Here is a 25314-nt window from a genome sequence, read left to right as displayed (position 1 = left end):
TAATTATATTGATTGGGTGGATACACTGTCTTCTAGTGGCAACAGTGATTATAACATAACTCATTTCAAATGGCTAAATCCAGCTGCTCCCTGTTAAGACCAACATGAGCTAAGTTGTTATAAGTATTTTTTTATGCATTTGTAATTTAGTTTATTGGTAATATAGTATGTGTAATATGTGTTCGAACCATTTGTTAAGAGCATTGTAAAAAAAAAAAAAAAGTTAGCAGTTAGCATTTGATAGCATTTAAGCTAGCAGACTTTTGCTATGTAAGTTAGCCAATTGTTCTTTTGTTGTACTTAGATCCTCATTTATTTTTTTAATTCTGTTTCAGACTCAGCTCAGGTATTTTAATTTTTATGTTCTTTTTCGATTACTCTATTATTCGAACTAACTAATCGTCGATTAATCGACGATAGCCGCAGCCCTAGTTATGTCATATTCACTATTGCCACTGGAGGGCAGTGAGTCCACCCAAATCAATTAAATAAAATGCAAACACTTTCAAAACAAACCATTACAACGCAACTCTAATTTAACACATCGCCGAAGTAGCAAAATTTGATTAAAGGCTATATTTCTTCTCAAATTACTCAAGTTGATCGATTAATCGTTGCAGCACTAATTGTCACACCCCTACTTATTACTGCGTTTGTGCTACTTGTTGACAAAATGCGAACAACATACGGTACATTTATTTCCTCCAATAATTGGATTTATAAGCCGGTGTGACTTATGTATTTTTTTTCTTTGTCTGATACATTTTTTTGACTAGTTCGATTTATACTACAGAGCGATTTATAGTCCGGGAAATAAAGGGTAGTAGTTTTGAATTCATTACGAAACAGAATGTGTTTAATTTCAATTAATCTCATGAGATTAATCATGATTAAAATGAGTAAATTTTGCCCAACCCTGGTTAAAATGTCTTGTGTTCGTTACAAAAAAATATATATTTTTCTCTACGAATAAAACATCACCTCAGCCTTTTATTTAATGAGCACTTACTGTACACCTCATACACTACTGTAGTTTTTTCATAGTTTTTATGAAGGTACTTCGAGCACTAAATAATTTGGAGTGATACTTCATGCAAAAAGTTTGAGAACCACTACTCTAGTCACTTACTGAATATTATTTCTGTCCAACTCATCTTTCATTGACCGTCTGGCACCACATACTCTCAATTAAAAGCCATAATTGTGTTCCAAATATAGACAACACAGAGTACACCGCAACACAGGAATGATGCTTTTGATTGCATCCGTTCCATAAACATCTGGTCCTAATAAGCAGCAAGATACACAACACCTGTTATTTCTTTTTTTTTTTTTTTTTTTTTTTGCAGTTTGAAGGATCCCCTGAGGCATGAAGGACAAACACAGACTCCTCTCAGGCATTTGTGTATAGGGAAAAAAATAGAGCATCCTTCACCTGTTGCAATGGCTATGATTCACTGAATACTCGAAGTCTCTCAAAATTTTTTTTTTTTTTTTCATTTCATGCCACGGAGCCCAGATAACTGAATAAAAAGCACTGAATAAAGAGGCATCTGAGCCAAGCATTTTAGGCGAAACTCAAATTGGTAGATATATTGTATAACATAACTGGTATGTTACTGTGTAGGCATACAGTGGATGTAAAAATTCTACACTACCTGTTTAAATACCAGTTTTTGTGGTATATAAAAGTGGACTACAGCTTCTGCTGTTATTTAATTGAGGTGTGCTGTCTCTTGTTTAAAGCAACACTAAGTATCTTTTCAACCTTCATAAATATTTTCATAACATTTGTGATGATACTTCGACTGACAACTAGTTGAATGACACCTTTTTTTATCTCTTCAGGGGGTATGTATCGATTTCACCGGCACGATTTGTCTTTGAGGAGGGTGGCAGGAAACCTCCCACACAAAGAACTACAAATATTGACTGCTTTAAGGCATACGTCACTTCCCCCTTTCCCCATTCATTATAAAGAAAGAAGTCGATGCGAAGGCTTTTGCGCGAATTCTGTAAAGACGGCAGAGGAACAAAAGAGACAAAAACTTTTGTCCCAGGAGGGAAAAAAAAGAGGCTACCAGGATAAAAGGATACTCAAGAATAAACATTGCCTGGCTTTCACTCGCTGGTGCGATGTCCCCATCACTCAAACTCGTTAGCGTTGACGAGTTCAGGTGGTGTGGGAGGGTTAGCCACACTAAACCACACGGTTGCCAACTGTCATATGCTATTGTTTGGCCACAACTGGATTTATTACCTTATTACTATTCATTTTTATTTTTGTCACGTAAACAGATGTACAGTGTATCACAAAAGTGAGTGCACCCCTTTAAGTATATCTTTTCAAAACTGACAAAATGACACTTTGACACAATGAAAAGTAGTCTGTGTGCAGCTTATATAATAGAGTTCATTTATTTTCCCATCAAAATAACTCAAAATATAGCCATTAATATCCAAACTCCTGGCAACAAATGTGAGTACACCGCATGGGAACTACGTACATCCCTAAATGTCCAAATTGAGTACTGCTTGTCATTTTCCCTCCAAAACGTCATGTGACTCGTTACAGGAGTGCTGTCAGCATTGGTGCAGAGATTGTAGAGTTGGGGGGTCAGCCTGTTTGCGCTCAGACCATACGCCGTACTTTACATCAAATTGGTGTGCATGGCTGTCACCCCAGGAGGAAGCCTCTTCTGAAGACGGTACACAAGTAAGCCCGCAAACAGTTTGCTGAAGACATGTCAACATACAACGTGGATTACTGGAACCATTTCCTATGGTCTGATGAGACGAAGATTAATTTGTTTGGTTTGGATGGTCTCATGCATGTGTGGCGGCGACCAGTTGAGGAGTACAAAGATAAGTGTGTCATGCCTACAGCCAAGCATGGAGGTGGGAATGACCCCCCCCCCCACCTCTTCAATCTCTGCAACAATGCTGTCAGCACTCCTGTAACGAGTCACGTGACATTTTGGAGTGAAAATGACAAGCAGTACTCAATTTGGAATTTTAGGGATGTACGTAGTTCCCATGCGATGTATTCACTTTTCTTGCCAGGGGTTTAGATATTAATGGCTATATTTTGAGTTATTTTAAGGGGAAAATAAATAAACTCTATTATATAAGCTGCACACAGACCAATTTTCATTGTGTCAAATTGTCATTGTTGTCCCATGAAAAGATATACTTAAATATCTGCAGAAATGTGAGGGGTGTACTCACTTTTGTGATACACTGTACATATTATTGCCTAGCAGTCAACGTTGCCTCTAAGCTGCGCGCTTGTGCAATCGCGCACTGCTTGCACATACTCACCACACAATAAAATCTATGCAGTGCACTACATAAAATTCACCTGAGACTTATTCCTTAATATCTCATTTTAGAACTGATATAATGTAGGTAATTACACAAATAATATTGTTATATGTATCATTTGCTACGTAACTCAATGAGTGACAGGTGTCTAGCCAATAATACGATACAATTCACTTATGCCACGCAGCCAATCATTGACAGTTTCTGCATACTGTATGTGCCCTGCCTACACGCGCCGTGCAGGTTAGCTATAGCTAGCTAAGGACGCCAATGCTATCCCCTTACCATGGCGAAAGGAACGGGCCGTGAGACATCCACTAAAGCAAAAGTTTTTAAAAAATGTGGTTCTTTTAAAGTGCCTGTGACATGAAAAAGCATGTTTATTTCATAATACATGCGGTAATTTATGCCCCTGAATGATATGGGCCGCATGTGTGTGGAAGCGATCGCTATTTTTATTTAGTTTTTTGAATCCCGCGCCATGAAAATGAGTGACTTCCGGCTTCGGTCTTGCATTGAGGAGGAGGGCGCTGTGACGTGTACGGTAGAAGACGTCCTTTTCACGCTACAGTGTACTGTTGTGTATGAGGACGAAGGATTCAGCTGATTTTGCAGATTAATACGTTTATTTTTCGCATCACGCCAGCCAAACGGCTGCAGAAAAATCATTCTGTATGAGGGAGAGGCGTATGCGCCTTTTTGGAGTTTCAAAAGGTTCCCATTCACCGTGGATATTTACTGTGGGACCATCGGACATACGAGGAAGTGAGTAAACATCTTGTTTTGTATTATGTCAAATACGAATACAGCGATTACAAAGTAAACACTACAAACTTCCTTTAAATCAGTACTTCTCAAATAGAGGGGCGCGCCCCCCCCAGGGGGGCGCAGAGCGATGCCAGGGGTGGCGCGTGTGACCTCGGGGAACATGCTTTTTTTTTTTTTTTTTTTTTTTTTTGCCGTACTAGAATAAAGTGTACTTGCACATCCACTCAGTGGGTGGCAGTGGCGGTCTCATTTTCAAAGTGCGCGCAGTATTTTTGAAGTAAGCAAGAGCACACAGAAGAGACTCTTGAAGAGCTGGAGAGCTGTGCGCCGTTTTCGAAAGCCGTTTTCCAGCCGGACTCACGCAGCGACCTACTGTATCACGTGTCCGCCCGAGAGGTGCCATTTTCGGCTTGGGATTGTCACGACGACCGCCCTCACCTACGGTTCTCCCTCGGCCGCCGAGAATGCGCTTTTTTCGGGCCGTTTGCCTTTTGGCTTTGACATTTAATACAGTGGTAGATGAGAAAACACCACTGTTTACTATGTCTAAAAATGATTATAGCGGACAGCAGGAAGCCAAATCAATTAAGACGCCACTTAAAGATATTAGACCCCAATCTCATTGCTAAGCCGCTTGGTTGTTTTTCAGCGAAAACGTGACGAATATTGCCAACAATCGTCCCGCTTTGTCAGTGTCGGTGCAAAATAACCCCACACCATTGCAAACTGGAGGTGAACTGCGAGCAGCGAAAATAAAAACTGTCCTTCTGTCCAAAGACACCTTTTTTCCCTCTTCTATTCAGTTTTTTTCCCGTCAACTTTTTTTGGCATATTGTCCTCATGAGTTCATGTTTCTAATCAATTTGAATTTGTTATTATTTACTGATTTTATTTTTCAGTATCAAATGGTCAAAAATTTACCTTGAGTGTATTTTTACAGTTTGGATGATTTTTTCAATTCAGGCAAATTGATGCGCGTTTTCTGTGTTTTCTGTTACAAACAAAACAATGTTAATAAAGTTATACTTTATAAGTTGATCTCTGTTATTTTCTCTAATAGAAAAAAAAGGATACAATGTGAGGCAGAGGTGTACTTATAATAGTAATATTATAGACATATGATACTATTTACAGTGGCGGCAGAGTTTGGGGGGGGCGCGAAACATTTATGTCTTCCTTGGGGGGGCGTAGCAGAAAATAATTGAGAAACACTGCTTTAAATGAAGGACTACTTACGTTTGATCATTGATAGGCATGTAAAAAGCTGTCCTGATGCTCATTAGCAGCAAAGCGTTAGCTGCACAACAACTCCAGCCACCCTCCTCCGGGGAACGAACTGTAAATTGCTCTCCGCCGGGCGGTTTGCCGATCCGCAAAGACAATCGACGACCGGGTCGTCATGTCAAATAATCCAGGATAGTTATGTGTGATTTTCCGCTTCGAAGACTTTGAAACATCACTCGGTTCGGGTTAGCATGTCGGCTAGCTGTCACGCCTTCTGGTTTGTTTACATTCTCCGAAGCCGGGGAAGGGAAATGACATATGTCCGATTTAGGTGTCATAAAATATCGTTCGGGAGGTGCGACAGTAAAGGTGAAGTCGACAGTTTTGACCATTATGGAGTAATTTTGCCATGTCGTCCTGAATGAATGCATTTTTATTATTTCATATTCCATTCAGCACAAGACTGTTATTTGTCATGACCATGCCATTTATTTAGCAATTGGGGAAAATACTTGGATAAAAAGAATATCCTGTAAAAATATTGAAGTAAAGAGACAGAAACAATGACATTTTGCAGCTCTCTTCGTCGCGTTTTCCTCGTTGTGAATAGTTCCCCCTCGACGGGCTGACTGGTCCTTCTCAAGCCATTTATATAGCTATTGGGGAAAATACTTGGATAAAAAGAATATCCTGTAAAAATATTGAAGTAAAGAGACAGAAACAATGACATTTTGCCTCTCTCTTCGTCGCGTTTTCCTCGTTGTGAATAGTTCCCCCTCGACGGGCTCACTGGTCCTTCTCAAGCCATTTATATAGCTATTTGGGAAAAATACTTGGATAAAAAGAATATCCTGTAAAAATATTGGAGTAGAGAGACTGAAACAATGACATTTTGCGGCTCTCTTCGTCACGTTTTCCTCGTTCTGAATAATTCCCCCTCAATGGGCTGAATAGTAAAACCGATGAGCCCAGTCTACCGCTGACGTCATCCACCTGTTGGGGACGCCAAAGCCCTATAATGGTAGGCGTGGCTAAACGGCAGATTAAAAGACTAATTTCTCGTCATCTGTGCTTTGCGAAATTGTTGTATATAGTCGAATCGTCTCAAAATATTTTTCTAATTCACATAATAATGCCATTTAAGACTTTTTTTCTCGTGTCATATGCTCTTTAAGATGGAATGGTTGTCGGAGTATGTGGAAAATAGAAGAACAAAAGTTGAAATTGGTTAGTATTTTTTTCCTTTTTGATTGAGAAAGGTTTACTCTGCAAAACAAGCAGTGAAGCCAAAGCAGTAAGTGAGTTTTCAGAGGGGAAAATGTGGGCTGACTATAAAAACTGCTGCCATAATTTGATTCTTTTCATAAGCCATATAACTTTCTAGGATCCTAGGTTCTGAACAGGCGTGATACTGATGTGTACAAATGATGTTGCTCACAGTGGTGCTCGGTGTGCTCAAGCAGCATGAGTGTCTGCTCTCAAGCATGAAAAATTCGAGGGAACATTGATCACAGTATGTTTTTTTTTTTTACTTTAATGTATTAATATGACGTATGATACGCATACAATTCATAATGATATTGACGGGACACATTCCCCAGACACTGCGCCACGCCTTCAAGTAGTGGGCCGTCCCACACCCCGCTTCAGTCGGTCGCAGTTGTTCTCAAACACATGCAGCTATCCAACGCCGGATCTAGGTTGAAAAAGTACGAATGCTGTACCGCATACAAACAGGAAGGATTGTCTCAGGAGTGATTTGTTTGAGGATTCAAAGTAATTATTATATTTTTCGTACTATGTATGCATTTTAAAACGGTGTGAAAAAAAAATCAATCGGAGAGTTTAACCGCTATGGCATTGGCGTCATAATTTGCAATATTTACGTAAAATAAACGCTCACTGCCCATTTTTTTGCTTTGAACCAAGAATCGAGACTGTTTTACATTCATATCTATAAAGACTACAGGAATTTAAGCATTTATCCACAACAATTTTCAACGGAAAAAGCTCTTTGTGGTGATAAGGCAGCACCACAGTGGCTTAAAGACTAGCCGCACATTCGACATATTTACGTCAACTAAATGCAACTGCCCGTTTTTTTTTTTTTTTTTTTTTTGCTTTTAACCAAGAATCGAGGCTGTTTTATGTCCATATCTATAAAGAATTCAGGGATTTCAGTATTTATTCACAAGTATTTTCAATGTAAAAAGCTCTTTCTCTGTGTTTCCAGTCGGTCAGCTTTGACGGAAATGGTCCCCTATTCATCGGCCCCGCCAATATTTGTTTTAAGTCTATGTGATACGCTTTTGGATTGTTATTTTGAGATTTAGAGGGTATTTATGGGTACTTAAAGGGTTAATTCCGACATGCTATGAAATTCGGGTTACATTGCCGGCGTAGGAACTAGTGCTACAACGATTAATCGATTAACTCCAGTAATTCGATTAGAAAATTTGGCTGCTTCGAGGATTTGTTTAATTAGAGTGGTGTTGTAACAGTTTGTTTTGAAAGTGTCTGCATTTAGTTTTATTGATTTTGGTGGATACACTGCCCTCTAGTTGTAACAGTGAATATAACATCACTCATCTAACGACTGGATCCAGCTGCTTCCTGTTAAGACCAACAGAGTTTTTTTTTGTTTGCGCTAATATGATTGTGTATGCATTTGGAATTTAGTTTAGAGGTAAATTTTGCAGTTTTTTTGGTGGGGGGGGTTTGAACGATTTGTTCAGAGCATTATAAAAAATAAAAAAAAAATAAAAAAGTTTAGCATTTCATAGCATCTTAGGTAGCGAACATTCCTATGCAACTTGCTATGATCCAAGTTTTTGAACAGCCGTGATACTGATGTGTACATATGATGTTGCTCACAGTGGTCCTCCATTTTCTCAAGTAGCTTGTGTGTCTGCTCTGACACATGAAAAATTTGAGGGAACATTGCCCACAGTATCTTTTTTTACTTTATTTTATTAATCTGACGTATGATGCGTTTTTGCATTGTTATTTTGAGATTTAGGGGGTATTTAAGGGTACTTAAAGGGTTAATTCCGACTTGCGTTGAAATTAGGGTTACATCGCCAGCGAATTGTATTTTGTTGTACTTCTATCCTCATTTATGGTTTTTTTTATACCGTTTGAGGCTAAGATATTTTTAAATTTATCATTAAATGCATTTATTGCACTTGTGAAATGAAAGTGTAATTCGGAATAGTTTGAAAAAAAAAAAACTTTTATTTTGTATACGCGTAGTTTGGGGGGGGGACACTCTGGAATTTCATTTTGTATACGCATTTAAGGCTGTTTTGAAACTGCCATCTTTGCAAGCCTTTGTTAAACATCTCCTGCAATGCATTAAATGTTCCTAATCCGATTACTCGACCATTCGAACTAATTGATAAATTAATCGATTACTTTTTAAAAATCCCGGGGTTTACCTGTATATAATTACAAATGACGCCAGGAATTTGTAAGGTTGTTTTTTTTTTTAATTTATCAAAACAAGTCACTATCTTTATAAAGTGATCATTCTGAAGACAGCATTATCCCCATTTATATAATGATGTGCACGTTTGGGCAACTACTTTTTCTATTAATTCAGCCATTCACTTTTTTTAACCACTGCTTATTATTTTATTTTATTTTTTTAAGAAAATTACTAATTGAACATAATTGAACAAGTGAGGGTTTCGAAATTATCTTCGTAATCATCTTGGTCTCTCTTTTCACATTACAAAAACCTGGCAATTTGAAAAGGGGTCTGAAGACTTATGACCACTGTATGTATTCCCTGTAATTGCATGGTTTCTTTTTTTCTTTTGACATTTCCCCCCAAAATATGAATGACCTCTTACCTGGGTAGAAATCTTTGGATTTCGACAGCTTAATGGTGGCACCCGTCTCTTTCTGTAGTTGAACAATAGTTTGGCCGCCCTTGCCAATTATAGAGCCGGCTGCATAGCTGGGAATCAGCACCTTCAGGAAGTATTCACCCTCCTCTGTGAGAGATAGAAAGAATGTAAAAAAGGGTCACATCTCATAAAGTTGCCCTGCGTGATTATAACATACACAAGTGTCAAAGTCGTTGTACTTAAGGGGCCACGTAAAGGCTAATTTGATGTCAAGTGGGGCAGACCAGTAAAATCATAACTGTCATAACCATGATTAAGTTTGTTGTTTCAAACAAGCATATTGTGAATATCCATGCATTTTATTGACATAGATGAAGAACCACCTCCAATTTCAAAACAAATGTGCATTCTTCTCTAAATTTATTATCTAGAGGTGTGTATTATAAATGAGGACATTCATCGTATATGACAGCATAAAACTTGAAATCATATCAATTGTATTTGAAACTGTAAATATATAGCGTTGCATCTTACAATCAATTGATGAAAATCAAGGAATTTGTTTCTCGCCATTTCCTGCATGTTCACAACACTAATTAGGGGTGTGACAATGTATCAAAATGGTAATGTATCACTCTGCAAGAATCGATATATTGTTTTAAAAAGTCATCTCAGAAAAAAATAGAAGAGCAACTGACAGGTTACTAGCAAACTTTTCCACTACAATAGTGTCTGTCAACTCATTGGCTGCCACTGACAGTGCTAGACGTCCAATTTATTTTTACTGAGAGGGGCGGATGAATGGCCCTCCCATATAAAATGAATTGGACTTTTACCACCATCAATAGCACTGAAACCAGAGCATTCACAGCCAGTCTTTCCAGTTTTGGGGGCATTTACTGTCACAATAATTACTACAGTACAGTGATCCCTCGTTTTTCGCGGTTAATGGGGAAAAAATTGAAAATTTGCGAAATAGAGGCAGAGCCTATTTTACAATGTAAAAAAAAAAACAAACAAACAAAAAAAACATTTTTGTTGGTGTGTGTTAAATGTATTTATTCAGATTTAACAGCATTGGAAACCGATGCATATAAGACATGTTTTTTCTCTTCTTTTCTCAAAGTCTAATAAAATCAAAACAAAACAAGAACAAACCAAAAAAAAAACAAACACATGAATATTTTAATAGAGAGAAAAAAACTAGTAAAATAGAAAGAAAACTGATTTGTACATGTATACATGCATAGATATGATCATTTTTAGACAAAATAACACATTAGACTCCAGTTTCTCCTTCCTTGACTGACATTGATGATGAAATTGATGAAGAAACACATGTGCACTTCAATGAAGATGACACAATGCACAGATGTCAAGGGAGCCTTATACAGTACCTCAAAAATCTGCGAATAACTCAAACCGCAAATTTCAAGGTGCGAATGGGCGAGGGATCGCTGTATATCTATTTATTGTCTGAAATGGAAAAATTATCGATGGCCATTTTTACACTGATTTAACATCCCTTATATAAAGGGTGCACAAACTATTCAACAGAGGGCCGCAGTGGGTGCGGGTATTTGTTCAAACCAATTACCGGTAAGAGGACACCTTTTCACCAATCTGGTGTTTCACAAGTGCAATAAGTTGATTTCAGTCAGGTGCTTCTGGTTCCTGCTGAAACCTCTGTCGTTAAACTGTCTGTGCTTGATCAGTGGGAACAAAGACCAGGACCCACTACGACCCTCGAAGACCGGTATTTGGCAATTCCTTACTACGTGGCGAAACGTCCTACATAATACTCAGCGCGCTTGCGCAAGCATCCACATGCATGCGCACATCGGTTAGATGCGGCGAGTACGCACCGTTTTTGTTTTTATTTAGTTTTTTTAGTACCATTTCATTGCCTCAAAAATATTTTTTGCATGTATTACCCTCTCATACTTTTAACCATTGTTTTTTTGTGTTAGCTTTGAAGCAGTTGACCACATTAGTCACATACCGTACTTAAACAGTCCTTATTTGATATAACTACATTTAAGTGTTTTCTTAAGGCATTTTTAGTACGTTCTGCCTGTATGCATCTAACCAAAACAAGTTGAGAGCGCAAGGTAGTACTTTAGGTATCAAATTCGACTCATGCAGACGTTTCGCCGATGTAGAAGATTTTGGCAGAACACCGGTTTGCCTATCTCTGCAATATATAAAACAGCCGATGATTTTGTTTTTCAGAGCATGATAAATTAGGTGGCAGCAACATTCATTTCGTCGGCCGTGATTTGTGTGTATCAATCTGTCGAAACAGCCTGATAGCACAGATAGCGAGATAGCTCCTCTGCTATTGAAACCTTGCTTACGTCAGCGCGGCAACACTGTGAAAATAGAACAAGACTATTTTGTGCCCCGCCCATCGTCAAAAATTCGCTCAAGACTTGCCGTTCCTTCCAAAACGCTCACTTTCACCAAGTAGCTCCCTCCAACATACACAATGAACGGGTTGCAACGCGCACTTTTACACCGAGCTACCGTGAGTGTGAAACGTCCTTAACTCAGCTTGTCAAAATCACAAACACAGACAAACACACGGCCTGTTAGCTTTCTCAATGAATATCTATTTGGAAGTCAGCCTGTTTTTTTTTTTTTTTTTTTTTCCAATTTTCAAACTCGACACACACCAAAATTGCTCGATTGCTATTCAAGACATTTTTGCACCCTGAGTCCCAGTTCCATGTGAACTATTTTTAAAGAAGGATAACGTAGAAAAATGCTTGTCTTTATTAAATGCTTCATTAAATGAGTCCACTGAAATCCACTCACTCTGCCGAGAACAGCGTCTCACCTACATAATGAGTTGCCACAGCACACTCATGACTGGGCTGCAAGTTTAACGATGATTGACACATTTATGCCTTTGATCGTAGAGCTACCAATCATCATTAGCTTTAAGTACCAAAAACGAGCTGCACTACTTAGCAGGCATGAGGGTGTGGCGCTGGACGAGGATGAAGCAGAAAAACACAAATACAGTGGTACCTCTACTTAGGAAGTTAATTTGTTCCAGGACCTTGTATGTAAGTCGAAATGGTTGTATTTTGTAGCTGGATTTTCCCATAAGAATACATTATAATTCCATTTATTCGTTCCACAGCACAAAAACCGACACCAAATCCTCATTAAATACTGCCGGTGCTATAACAAATGGCAATTACACATAGCAAAACAAATACATTATTAATAAAAAACGGTAAATATTAATAATAATAAGCACTGTAATAATGTAATGAATCGGGTTCTAATGTTTTAGGTATTGTACCTGAACGCACCGCGCCGCTGAAGTGACAGAGAGAGGGAGCGGTGTGGTTGAGAGTTTATTTCACTTTTAATGTTTTGTTGAGAACACCGTCAACTGCGGCAGACAGTAGGCGTGTTGTATTGGACAAGTTCTGCAATAAATGATAAAAACCTGACGAAGCTGGCGATTTCTTTGGCGATGTTACAATAATAATTGTCACCTTATTAAAGACTGGCGAACGGAGGTCGTCGGAGGACCGTGGAGATCATAGACATTCTACAGCTGTATTGTTGCGCCAGTTCACGGATGTGCTCCCAATGCTCATATTTTTCTATCATTTGCATCTTCATTTCACTAGTAAGCGTCACCTTTTTTTCTTTTTTCACCACCTATACCAACCTTTTTGAAAGCTGTGTTGATTTCTATCACATGAAAAATCCACCATGCGTCCGTCGTGGAAACAAATGGCGAGTCAAATTTTACGTCGCATGTCGAAAAGATCGTGTGTTGAAGCGATCGTATGTCGAGGTACCATTGTATATTTTTTTAATTAAAAACTCGATTTTTTTTACCGAATTCTTATTCTCTGAAAACTGGCACAACCGTCCCGACTTCCGATCACGTGATCTGATGAAGACATCCCTAGATGCTACTGTATTTTCTTCCAAATCTGCCATGCAGTCTGGATTAAACCCTCCCAGCGGGGCCGTTTTTGGCCCACAAGCCATATGTTTGACAATTTTAAAAACACCATAATTGTGTCTAATCACCAACACCTACAGTCAAAGATTAATTGGAAGGCACACTACCCTCAGTACCACACATTTTAACATTTACACCAGCCTAGTGATATGTTCTTTTTCTTGTCCTACATTTTTTTTTTTTGTAGAAACGATGACCTTCTTTTTGGACTGCAAGAGCCTAAATTAAGCTATTGGGTGTTTTTTTGGCAGGCTGTGTCTAAATGCAAAGCCATACCAGTGTCGTACTTATTGTAAAAGGAGGATAAAAACATTTTCAATCCAATCCATGAATGCAGCAACAGACTGATCTATCACAATAAGCAGTCGTGAGAGGAATGTATCGCAGCCAAGCCCACAAATTAGTTTATATTACTTCAATTTTGAAAGGGGCTTAGTTCGACAACTGCCAAATGTGTTGCTCCCTTTTAGATGGCAAAGTATTGCCTTAATAGTAAGTAATTGACTGCAAAGCATTTGCTGCAAATGACATCATAAGTATGCTAGATTTTGTATTGACCTTGAATGTAAATAAAAGAGTCTAGGAAAACATACAACATTTTTGTTTGAGGCTATAAGAGGCTATAGATGATGTCGTACAAAACAGTGTATAGTGGTTCGGTCGTCCTGATATGGAGCCCTGTTTTCAATGATCACCCCTGCATCCTGATTCCGATGCAGTGACGTCATGTTCAATCTTGCTCAGTTGCCTCAAGGGTGATGCCACTCAAGTAAGCTGAGACGTAAAGGAACAGTGGGCATGTTTTCGTGTACATTTTGTTTTTTACTTTATTACATTTTTCTTTTTCGCAAAATCGGACAAACGACAATGAATCGTGGCAGGAGAAAGTCAAACAGATAAGAAGGGGACCCGTATGCATGAAACCAACCTGTTGCCTCATTATTGTACGCATTTTACAGTACCTTGTAACGTAAAGGAAGCGCACAGCCTAAATGTTAGCCCCGCTCCCGTTTGCATTAATATGCCACTCATGTTCCATTCAGACACAGAATTGTTTGGAGTGCACCACCCCTAATGACGGGTTCTAGCAAACAGAAAGCCCAATATTTTGACATTTCATAGAATTATGGCGACATTGCACATTTCCTTTACATTATGTCGGACAATGAAATTGAAAAACCTTTCCAACTGACCAGGGACTTCAAGATCATTGTCAAAGAGAGAAACAGTAGAGAAACCACTATCTACAGTTTTCCGCAAAGGCCATTGCCTAATCTTTGGCTTTTTACAATTTGCACAGGCGATCTGTTCTTCCTTTGCGGTCCTCACGTCGAAAAAAAATAAAATGACCTTGATGAAAAAAATAAAGCTCTGCCTGACGGTTGCCGACAAGCAATTTGAACCGTCGACTATTAGCTAATCCCAGCATCCCGAGAATTTGAATTGAATTACGCTGGTGGCGGAATCCGAATGTCGAAAGACCTGTTGTTGACAGACAAGCCCAAACCCACTGCGTAACTTTCAGTTTAGCACCAAGTAAACCCACGGGGAAACCACGACGCTTCTCTCCGTCACCCTTGCAGTCATGTTTGCAGTCATTAGTCAATAATTAATTCCAACCTAGTGTGTGAGATCACAGTAACAGGTTTTAATGGCATCATGTGGTAGAGTAAACACGGCAATCTGTTGCTGCAATCCGCCAGGGAAGTCGAACAGTGGGGTACGTTGGGATGCTGAGCCAGTGGGGTGTTAGTTCAAACCCGTTTTTACAATACTGGGAGGAGATGCTAAGCCAAATATATTTAGTTAAGTCATCCAAGGGGGGTGGGTCAGGAAGAGATGCCTTATGACTGTCCACGCTTCTTCCCACTATACAAGTACCCGATGTGCATTTCAATAGATTAACCTGCCGCTGAAGGGAGGCAAGGACGGCAGAAGCGAAACGACTGGCATACTTAGGTACCGAAGTGTACAAAACTGCACGTCCCTAAGAAGATTAAATTCAACAAGTCAGTGAAAAAGAGTTTCGAGGCTTACCCATTCTGAGATCTACTGCTTCGCGAGTCCTGTGTCAGATGGCCATCAATGCCGGGGCGCAATCTCTAAAGGGGATCTTAACATTAGCCTCGGCATAGGTGCGACCATAGTGTTGAGGAATGCGGCCAGTGGACCTTTTTCACCGAGGTCTGTTTCATCGGCGGGTGCAGAAAAGAGATTTCACCGCAGCGTCCGAGCCATGCCTGCAGCCGGCCACAGCCTCAATTGTCTGCGAAAATGCTAATGCAGACTCTCAGTGTTTTCAGTGAAAGACGGCGCGTATTGTTCGAGCCTGCATCGGTGTGAAGGAGGAGGGGGGGGGTCTTCCCTGCCGCATCACCCTTTTCACTGCTCTCATCCATATTCATCGAGTGGCCTGTCCATCTGCGGCAGCGCACGGGAATGACACTCCGCTCGCCCAATGGCGCGCCTTTTTTCCGAAACACGTCATGTCCCCACCCCCTGAAGCCGGTCCCAAAAAATTGAATTTTCTTCCCCTACTCCGCCTCTTTTGACGCAGCACTATAAAGTATGGCAGTCCCTTTAGTCACTTTTTTTGTGGAAACTGACAAGGTGAAGCATTTAGGGAGAGCGCCTGAGAACGGAACCGGGGGGGGGGGGACGTGGCGTGACCTTCAAAGGCGAACCGAGCGCTCTATTGATAATATGGGCAGATGATAAAGGATGTAGAGGAGGAGTGATCGGAGACGGCGTGCCGTACGCCACCCACTCGCCCCCACCCCCAGTCCCTTAGACGGCCATGTTTGAGAGGGCGGAGGGGCTCATCAACCATTGCAAATGGCAGTGCCGCAGAATGGTGGAGGGGGGTGATGAAGCCAATCACTACGCCTATAAATCCCACACCGAGTGGTATCTTAAGAGACTGCAACGTGCATGTCTTTTAAGTTCCTGCGTGTCGAGCGTCATTTAACAGAACGTTCCGGGGAAACCGGCACGAAGCCGTGAATCGAGGCCTAATATTGGTCTCTGAGCCTTCCAGAATGTTCGAACAGTGTCATACCCACTGTATATAGACACAGCTTCCCCGTAGACTCTATCGCTCACTTTTGCTCTGTCTTCCTTCCTAGCCCTCTCTCATTCTCTCTTTCACTGCCACCTGGCAAATTCACAGTCCGCTCACGTCACATCGCTCTGCAAGGGCACCTGTGTCCTTCCCACCCAAAAATCTAAAGAAAAAAAAAAGAACTACATCACACATTCCCGTGCCAACCCTTCCATTAGCAACAATAGATTACCGCCTCTAATCCTAAAATCAAGCCACACAAAGATTTGGTAAATTTGTACAGCACGTGCTTTGCCAAGCAACAGAGGGTCGGTGAAATCGTTGTTGGAAATGAATGAAATATGTTCCGTTTGAAAGCAGAAGGGCAGTGCTGATAAAAGCGGGATCTGCCTCATTCAGTGTGTCCATATAGCTTCGAGAGCACGACGACGGGGGCTCAGCTCTAAGAGCACGGGCTTTCTTTTCTTTGTTACAACTGACAGTCATGTTAATGATCACTCGGCTACAAGGAACATGATCAATATCAGATGTGGACAAGAGCTTGTGATTATAGCGGTGGCTCAGTATGGCAATCTCAAATTTTAGGTTATATTAAACTCTACACAGTATGTGCAGTGACTAGGCATGTGCCTGTATAAGATTCTGACGGTACGATAACCTTAAACCAAAATATCACGGTTTCACGGTATCATTGTATTGTAATTACAGCTCTAAAATGTGTTGCTTTGACATATCTGGGTTTAAAAAAAAAAACAAAAAAAAAAAACACTTTTTTTCCATTGAACAGGATTGGATTGTTTTTCAAAACATTAGCAAATTGGAACATAAGTATAATGTTGTTTTTTTTTTTTTTTTTTTTTTTTTTTCAAATATATAACAAAAAATAACTGAAATATTCTAAATAAATTAAAATAAATGCAGTCATTTAGGTGACCCTACAGCCACAACTCAACATTATTACTATCAGAACAAAAAAATGAAATTATTTTCCATAATAAACACGTGTGTATGACTCGTATCATGTTTATATTATCCACACACTCACTTTCCAGCACGGAGAGTTGCCAGAGAGAAAAAAACCCACCACGTTTTAGCACCTTTAGACACACTAAACACGAGAGGTGGGAATCTTTGGGCACTTAACGATTCGATTACGATTCAGAGGCTCCGATTCAATTATAAATTGATTATTGATTGATTAAGTTAACAGTTAAAAACAGTAAATAAAATACTCAAGTCCCCATTCTGTATCAGCAGCTTTAAAGTACCGTACATTCAATTAATTTAATGTTGTGAATCAACCGTTAAAGTTGTTAAAATTGCTCCCGTTATTCCATAATTTCCCTTCTGTCTACTTTCGACATGTCAAAGTTTTAAAACTGTTTCATCATTTAAAGATAGATTCAAGTCAAGATTTTATCGATTTAGGGGTGTTTTAGATAAAAGGTTCACTACAACAGAGCATTCTAGAGAAGTCTACTGCTTTAAGATGGCCGCTGTTTACTAGCACCGGCAAGTCTGTCATTTCGCATCTAGTTCTTTGTACATGTTCTAACGCCGCCGTCGTCTGTCATTTCACATCTAGTTCTACATATACCTGTATGTGATATCTGCAATAGCCGTATGTTGCCATATGTTTGTAGCAACCTGCAACTGAGCGCTGTTTGTGACAGCTGTCGGCTGCAGTCAGGTATTATTTTTTTTGTTTTTGTTTGTTTTTTAATCTAGCGGCATGAGTTGAACATGATATTTACTCTCTGTCTGTTCCTCTTTGCGCCCCGAAGACCGCGCTGACTGTGTTTTATTTCCGCTTTACCTGGTATAATTCAATAATCGGAATTTGGATGTATGTGAATCGTTTTTTAATCTTCCATGGCCGAATCGCGAATAATCTAAGAAACGGAAATTTTGCACGCCTCCACTAAACACGTTGGAGTTAACTCTCGTAGCTGCTGGGCAACATTCACAACTTTGTTTACTAACCTTTAATTTTTTATAAATGCGAAATCATATTGGTGCTATTGCCTCCTCGGCAGCCACCCTCCGCAAACATGTTTTACTTGTCAAATGGCCCTCCTCCTCTAAGCCGAGGCCATCTTTTAACTTTTCTACAGCCGAAGTTCCGTACTTTCCCGAATATAAGGCGCACCCGTGTATAATGCGCACCCCAAATTTACTTGTAAAATCTTGGGAAAATTATTGTCCCCGTTTCTAACGCGCACCCTAATTTTAGCACCAATAAATAGAAAAATACAAGAAAACAGAGCTCGTGAACAGATACAGAAATGTCATTTTACTGACTGGTGAAACACAGCACAAGCATAGCACATTGGTAGTTCAAAACATTACCATAAACTGACAATATTTACGGTAATAATATGATTTGACAACTTCTCCAATTTACCAGAATCTAGGAGAAAACAAAACAGATGTGACTTTTCTATTAAACGTTGCTTTATAACTTGCTCGTTTCATTATGATGAATAAATGTTTCTTCCATGGATTGATACAGTAAAATGAAAGTGAGAATGCAAGTCGGAAATCCGTGAGCGCTCATCGCTGTCAACACGACAGTAACAATAGGAACTATTGTTATTTGGGTTTGAGTTTCCCGAGGGACAGATACTGTATAGTTGACGGACACAGGAAGTGTGTGCTTACGTTTGTTATGGTCCGATTTGCGGAGCTGCAATAAATGTTGACTCAAATGAGTTCAAGAAAATTAATTCTGTGCTTTACAAAGAGTGAAAAAAAGCAGAATTTAACACAGACGAAATCATTCGGCCAATTAGAGTGAAGTATTACTGAAACAAAATGGTGACGTCACGTACCGTAATGGTTGGCAACGGGTCGCCGCATACGTTTCTTCAACACAACGTGGCCATGTCAATTAAAAAAAAAAAAAAAAAAAAAAACGGTTTATATATATATATATATATATATATATATATATATATATATATATATACACATATATATATATATATATATATATATATATGTAATATACATATATTTCTGTCTCCATCCATGTACCCGTTTATATAATGCGCAACATGATTTTACAAGTTGATTTTGGGGGGAAAAAGTGCGCGTTATATTCGGGAAATTACGTTATTCCCATTTCATCGATTTCATTTTCTTTGATGGGGGGGAAAAAGTTCTGGAGTTTCACCTCCTCCAGCCATCGTGTAGGACAGCTGACTCACTGACACTGAGCAACAACCGGTGAGTGAGGGTTGAGTCTTTCAGCTGCAAGCGAGGGATTTCTCCTGGGACATAAAGAAAAAAAATGCTAATGCTATAGGGACGGTATTACAAAAAAATGTTTGTGGTTTGAAACCGTGACGTTTTTATACTACAGTATACCTTAAAACCGGTAATCCTTATAAGTCTAACAGTGACCCCAAAATGTACATTAAATGAAATAAAATCATATGAAACAGTGGTGTATTTATTCTAAATGAGCAACAATTCAAAGAAAACAGTGTTTAAGCCAGTGTTGTTTTCGTCAAAAATGACGACAGAAAATATTTCGTTGACGAGCAATGTTTTTGCTATATCCTAGATGTCTTTTTTTTTTTCCATTTCATAGTGGAAAATGTTTTCTCCACTAAAGGGCATTCTCGTCAAAATTCGATGTTCTTTTTGTATTTTGGGCCCTTATATGGTCATCTAATCGGTTATAGTACAACAGTATAACAGTTCATATAGATGACGTGTAGAGAAAAAATAAATACTATTATTTTTTAAAAATCAAATATTATAAGCAGTTACTCACTACTCATTCTTTTCACCAAATATTTTTTTACTTGTACTTGAACAAATTTTTGGATGACTACTTTTATATATAAGTAATATAATTTTGAAGTACGCTTATTGAGAGCATTTTTTGCCACACTACCCACCTCTCATCAGATGGCACATCTTACAGTACAAAACAATGCACAAAAGCAGCCATATCCTTTTTAAAATCATGATAGTGTTAAATAAGCATCGCAATCATGCCTTTTTCTTTCATATGTATTATGTCAGTAATTGGAAAAAACAAGCACATAATGTACTGTATGTTAAATAGATTACAGTGTTTTTAATATTATTTTAAAGAAAACGGTGATCCTGCAGTTCAAAAATCTGACGTAATAGAGGGAAAATATATCAGTTTTCGATTCCACAGCCTAAAATTAGTTAAAAACAAACAAACAAACAAAACAAAAAAACAGGCGTCCTTCCTAAACCAACAGACATTCTATTCCCACTGAGATCCTTTTTTTGAGGTGGTGTGCAGAGAAAAGCTGTTAGAAAGAGGATACTCAATGACAAAAGACAAATTTTGTGACCTCAGTTACACCCACGCACATACACCCTGATAGACTCGAGCACAGGTGCATCTGATAATGGGTATTAATAAAGTCTCAAGAAATGGCGGGAACTCTTCGATACTCACATTTGAATGGCTAAATTAGTATTGGTATTGATAAAATGTCTGCTCACACGTACTAGGGCCACTTCCTGGCTTGTATTGACCTTTTTCTCCACCAAATTGAAGAAAGATTCTTTCCACTGGGTTGCACATGATAAAAATGTTGTCTTTCTCCTTAAGAGCACTTGCTGGTATGAATCAGTAGCCTATGTACGACTGAATTACATGACGACAGAATGAATAAAGATGAGATTTTCTCGCTTCTGTAACCCAGCTCCCTTATTAGTGAAAGGCAAATTAATAGCTTAATCACTTGGTTAAGGACTCTGCTGATGTGAGTGTTGACAACCGCACACTGAGGCAATATTGCGCGCTTTAACTGGTGATAATGACATACACGTAGACCTCCACTCAATGTCCATCAAAGCGGGAAGAATCATATTTAATAAATTGAAAAAAACAATTTCATTTTTTTTTATATCTAATTGTGGAGAAAACATACGTAAAAGTCAGTATTTTCCAGGAAGTGGCCGTCTGACATGGGGCAGACATTTTACCGTTTACTCAACTATTTTAGCCAATCAAATGTGAGTATCTTAATTTCCCCGCCCTTCCATGTTATGTCATTAAAATCATATCATGTGTGTGGGTATAACTGAGGTCACAAAATGACTATCTGCATAATTTATTTATTTATTTATTTTTTGGTTAAACATTTTCTCCATGATCAGAAGTGTAAGAATTTCATAATTTGTATAACTAAATAATTTGAGCAACTGTCTTTTATATGTAATGTATATGTAATTTATAATAGGTGTTGTTGAGCACTTTAAGGGTAATAGAAGTTCAGTGCATTTAATAGCAGTCTTATCAAAATACTTTTTATATTTATGTTCTTTTATTTAGTTAACTCTTTCATGCACGTTTTCTTTTAAACCCATACAGGACACTCATGCAACTCCTTGGCTGCCAACGAAGGCGCAAAACGTCCAATCCTTTCTAACTGGGAGGGGGAGATCAACGTACGTTCCATGCCTTGGCATCCCGCCAGGTGGCATGCAAGCTCTCTCTTTCGCTTTGTCTCCCCAAGTGTCTCGGCATCTCGCTATGGGGCATAGGAGCATCTCGCATCAACCAAACTCCCCATTTGCCCACAGACATTAAGAACGTATTTATGCTGAACGAAGAAGCCATTAAAAGGACACCTCATTTTAAAATGAAAATTCCATTGTTTCTTAAATGGCATGCTATAAGGTTTCAATTACTATGAATAAAATATTTTTCTTCCCGTTTTTTTGGGTCACCCAGTACAATCAAGACTCTCATGCAAGGGTGTAGGTTTGCATAGGGACGGTAGCGACATGACACTACCAACTTTTCAGGATGCTCAACTTGTCCCCACCAACTTTTAACCAACCTTATTTGCATTATATAATAAGTTCAGTAATGTAGGTAATTTAAATTGTCTTCCCATATGTTGTAAGGATAGAATAGACCCTAGCATTATAAAGTGATTAATTTTCATTATGTTCACTTACATTTATCAGTTTCACTTGCACAATGTGCCAGTCCAATTGTTCCCCTCCTAAAACGCACGTTTGATTGGCTGATGACTGGACCCTCCCACCAAAAGAACGCGTGTGCACACTCACACAGCCCCACCATTCATGTCAACAACATGCCGCTTCCTTCGCAACCCTTTGAAGTTTTCTTCGGTTAGCTGCAGCAGCCACTGTAAGTAATTTAAAATGACGTCGATGTTGTGGAGGCGGGGGAAACACCACTAATTTTGCTACTGAAAGTCTGACCTGCATCAGAGTTAGCACAACATTAAACTGTGTGAACTTGCTAAGCTGCAAAACTACTGCGATCAGGCCAGCCTCCACAAGGAACAACGAAGTCAACCTAGCCGTCCCTCTTTTGGATCATTGCTTGCCATATGTGCATTACAGTAATGCAATGTGGTGGCTTCAGAGTAGGGTTGGGCATCGTTTGAATTTGAACGGTTCCGATTCTGGTTCTTTTAATAGGTGGGGTAAAAAAAATGTATATTAATTTCTTAACTTCTCGATTAATTTTTCAAACTATATGAACTTTCAACTAACTATGAATTTCTTACAGGGCTATTTTTAACTTGTATATAAATATCTGTGTTTGAACTTGAATATGATGAAGTTTCTTTCCACAGGAGCGTACTTTCACAAAGATGTTTATTTTTAATACGCTAACGGACAAAAAAATTACACATTCATTTGCTTATGTTTTAGAGTGTCTTATGCTGCAGGCATTTTTACATGTTATTGAGCTCCCACTAATGGACTAACCTGGTGCAAAATATCAAAGAAAAATACAAAAAAAACTTGTAAAACATAGTCCAGATTAGCTGTGGGTACAGTATAAAATCAGAAACAGTTTTTGCTGAGAATTTTTTATTTTTTTTTGAAAGTTTCCGGGAGAATGGGAGTGTTAGTCCCGGATCCCATCGATGCTTAATGCCCAACCCTACTTCAGAGTGCCAGTCCCTTTATTTAAAAAAAAAAAAAAAAAAAAAAAAAGGAAAAAAATTGAGCTATCCAAGAATCGGTCCACTTCAGGGGAACACTGAAAAAAAATCTGCAAAGATCAGAACAACTAATAAACAGAAAAACAAGCTTCTGCTGTGAATAGGAATACGTTTATCACTAGTAGATGTCCAATCCATTTGAACTGCGAGGGTGGCAGCGAATGATCCCTCCCACTTCAAACGGATTGAACGTCTATGGTGGTCGGTGGCAGCCAATGCCAGGCATTGAGGTAATTTTGGGCCATTTAAGGTCATTTACCTGTTGGTTTTCAGTTACTTCCTGTTGATTTTGGGGTATTATAGGAGTCTCTTCCTGTTTGAGTTACAGAACAGTAAATGACCTGGGAATCACCCAAATAAATCGGCAGTGACTTAAATTCAACAGGAAATGACCTGTAAATGCCCTAAAATGAACCGCAAGTGACCTGTAAATGCCCTGAAAATCAGACAGAATGACTGAATGCTCTGGTTTCGAATGAACAAACGTTCCCAGTCTAAATGGATTGGGCGTCGTGCACCGTCAATGCAGCCTAAGAGTTAACTGAGACACTATTATGGTGGAAGATTTTGGTAGCAACTTGTTGGTTCCTTTTTATTTGTTGACATTGACACCTTTTTAAAACGATATCTCGATTCTTGGCAGGAGCATATCGATAATCTTTTGAGATACAAAGTATCACGATATATCACCATTTCGATATTTTGTCACACCCCTACTGCAAACTAAACTTGCAAAGAAACAGATGGTTATACTTGAAATGCTCCTCTCCTTAAGACTTCACATATAATGGGGCTCATCAAGTCTGCTTTGAATAGCCCATAAACCAGTCAAGAATGGAGGGTAGCAACCTGCCATAAAGGGGCCGCTGTGTCAAGGCGTGTTGAAGTAACAACCGCATGACACACCGAGTGTCCCCCTCCCAAAAGCAGCGCCGAGTGCACAGGTGCAGCTTGTCAAGGATATAAACACAGCTGCAGTTAATTCACGCGGTAATGTTTTCGAACGCGCCACCAACAAGCGTTTGTATCCCACAAATCATTGTAAAAGCGTCAAAAGGATAGTGAACGAATTTCGATGGAAGGAGCCGCTTTTTCTTACCTCCAATGTTTGTGCGCTTGGTACAACCGGCCTCCTCCGCCGGAGTTTCCAGCGGCCGCTTGCGGGAGTCCGAGTTGTCCGCCTCCATTTGGCTTTGCTGCAGGTTATGGAGGTTCGCCGTTGAGTAGATTCCGTTGTGGTCCATTGCTGCTTCACCACCACCGGCCATCATCTTTCCCTTCGCCGGAGCTGGAGATAAATTTGTGCTAGTCCTTCACACACATACACCCGCACAGCGCCCTCACCCCCAGCAGCACATAGCCAGATGACGCGCACCGCCAAATGAACAAGTTTTGGGGGCTCTCACAGAGCTAAATATAAATCCCAATTAAGTGAAAGGTGCTACTGAAAGCTTATTGTTGACGCGCATAACAAAATACTCGTCGCCTCCCTCCAACTAAATAAGAAAATGACTATCGAGAGGACCAGCCTTCAAAACTGAGTCTTGATGCTGCGAAAATGTTTTACCTCTATTTTAAGCCATTTCCTCTGTCCGGTCCACGAGTGTGATAAGCAGAGCTGTTGTTATTGTTGTCTTTGGAGAGCGGGAAATGGAGTTGGAGAGCTCAGGAAGAACCATAGTGCCACTGACCGGCCAAACGGGACGATCACACAATTGGACATCTAGTGGGGTACAAATTTAACTTCTAAACTGCGTAATTATTACCCCCAGAATTAAAAAAAAAAAAATACATAATCCCCAAAATGTTGGGACAAGATTTTTTTTTTCAAAAATGCAATTATGTAAAAGGAACAAATTTCAATATCATTTTCAAGGAAAAATTATTTTAACCCTTTCAGGTACAATAGTTACTACCAGTGGTGTTCCTAGCCTTCATGTTGCTCTGGGCGAAAAGACGCTCTGCAAAATAAAAAAAATACTGGCAAAAACCAACAAGGGTTGACCCACATAGTACAGTACATGAAGTATACTTACACTCAGTGGTGTCGCGTCCCATTAGGCAAACCAGGCAATTTTCTAGGGCCCCCAGCCAGCAGGGGCCCCC

The 25314-nt window shown here is 39.4% G+C and overlaps 1 protein-coding gene across 3 annotated transcripts in view; it reads right to left on the bottom strand.

Moving 5' to 3' along the window:
* The window catches only part of nova1 (NOVA alternative splicing regulator 1), a 96747-nt gene extending 71877 nt beyond the window's left edge, over nt 1-24870 (bottom strand). The window contains exons 1-3 of one of the 3 annotated variants that reach the window (XM_057820355.1): nt 24776-24870; nt 24308-24496; nt 9171-9314 (exon numbers count right to left, since the gene is read on the bottom strand). In XM_057820355.1, the coding sequence (XP_057676338.1) occupies nt 9171-9314; nt 24308-24479 (316 nt within the window). In that variant the 5' untranslated portion in view covers nt 24480-24496; nt 24776-24870. Of the gene's footprint in view, nt 1-9170; nt 9315-15198; nt 15561-24307 lie in introns of those variants that run through there. The other 2 variants (XM_057820356.1, XM_057820357.1) reach the window with 2 other exon arrangements.
* Nucleotides 24871-25314: the final 444 nt, after the last annotated feature.

The sequence above is a fragment of the Corythoichthys intestinalis genome, chromosome 18 (assembly GCF_030265065.1).
Source record: "Corythoichthys intestinalis isolate RoL2023-P3 chromosome 18, ASM3026506v1, whole genome shotgun sequence".
Lineage (NCBI taxonomy): Eukaryota > Metazoa > Chordata > Actinopteri > Syngnathiformes > Syngnathidae > Corythoichthys > Corythoichthys intestinalis.
This window is presented reverse-complemented; position numbering and strand designations above follow the sequence as displayed.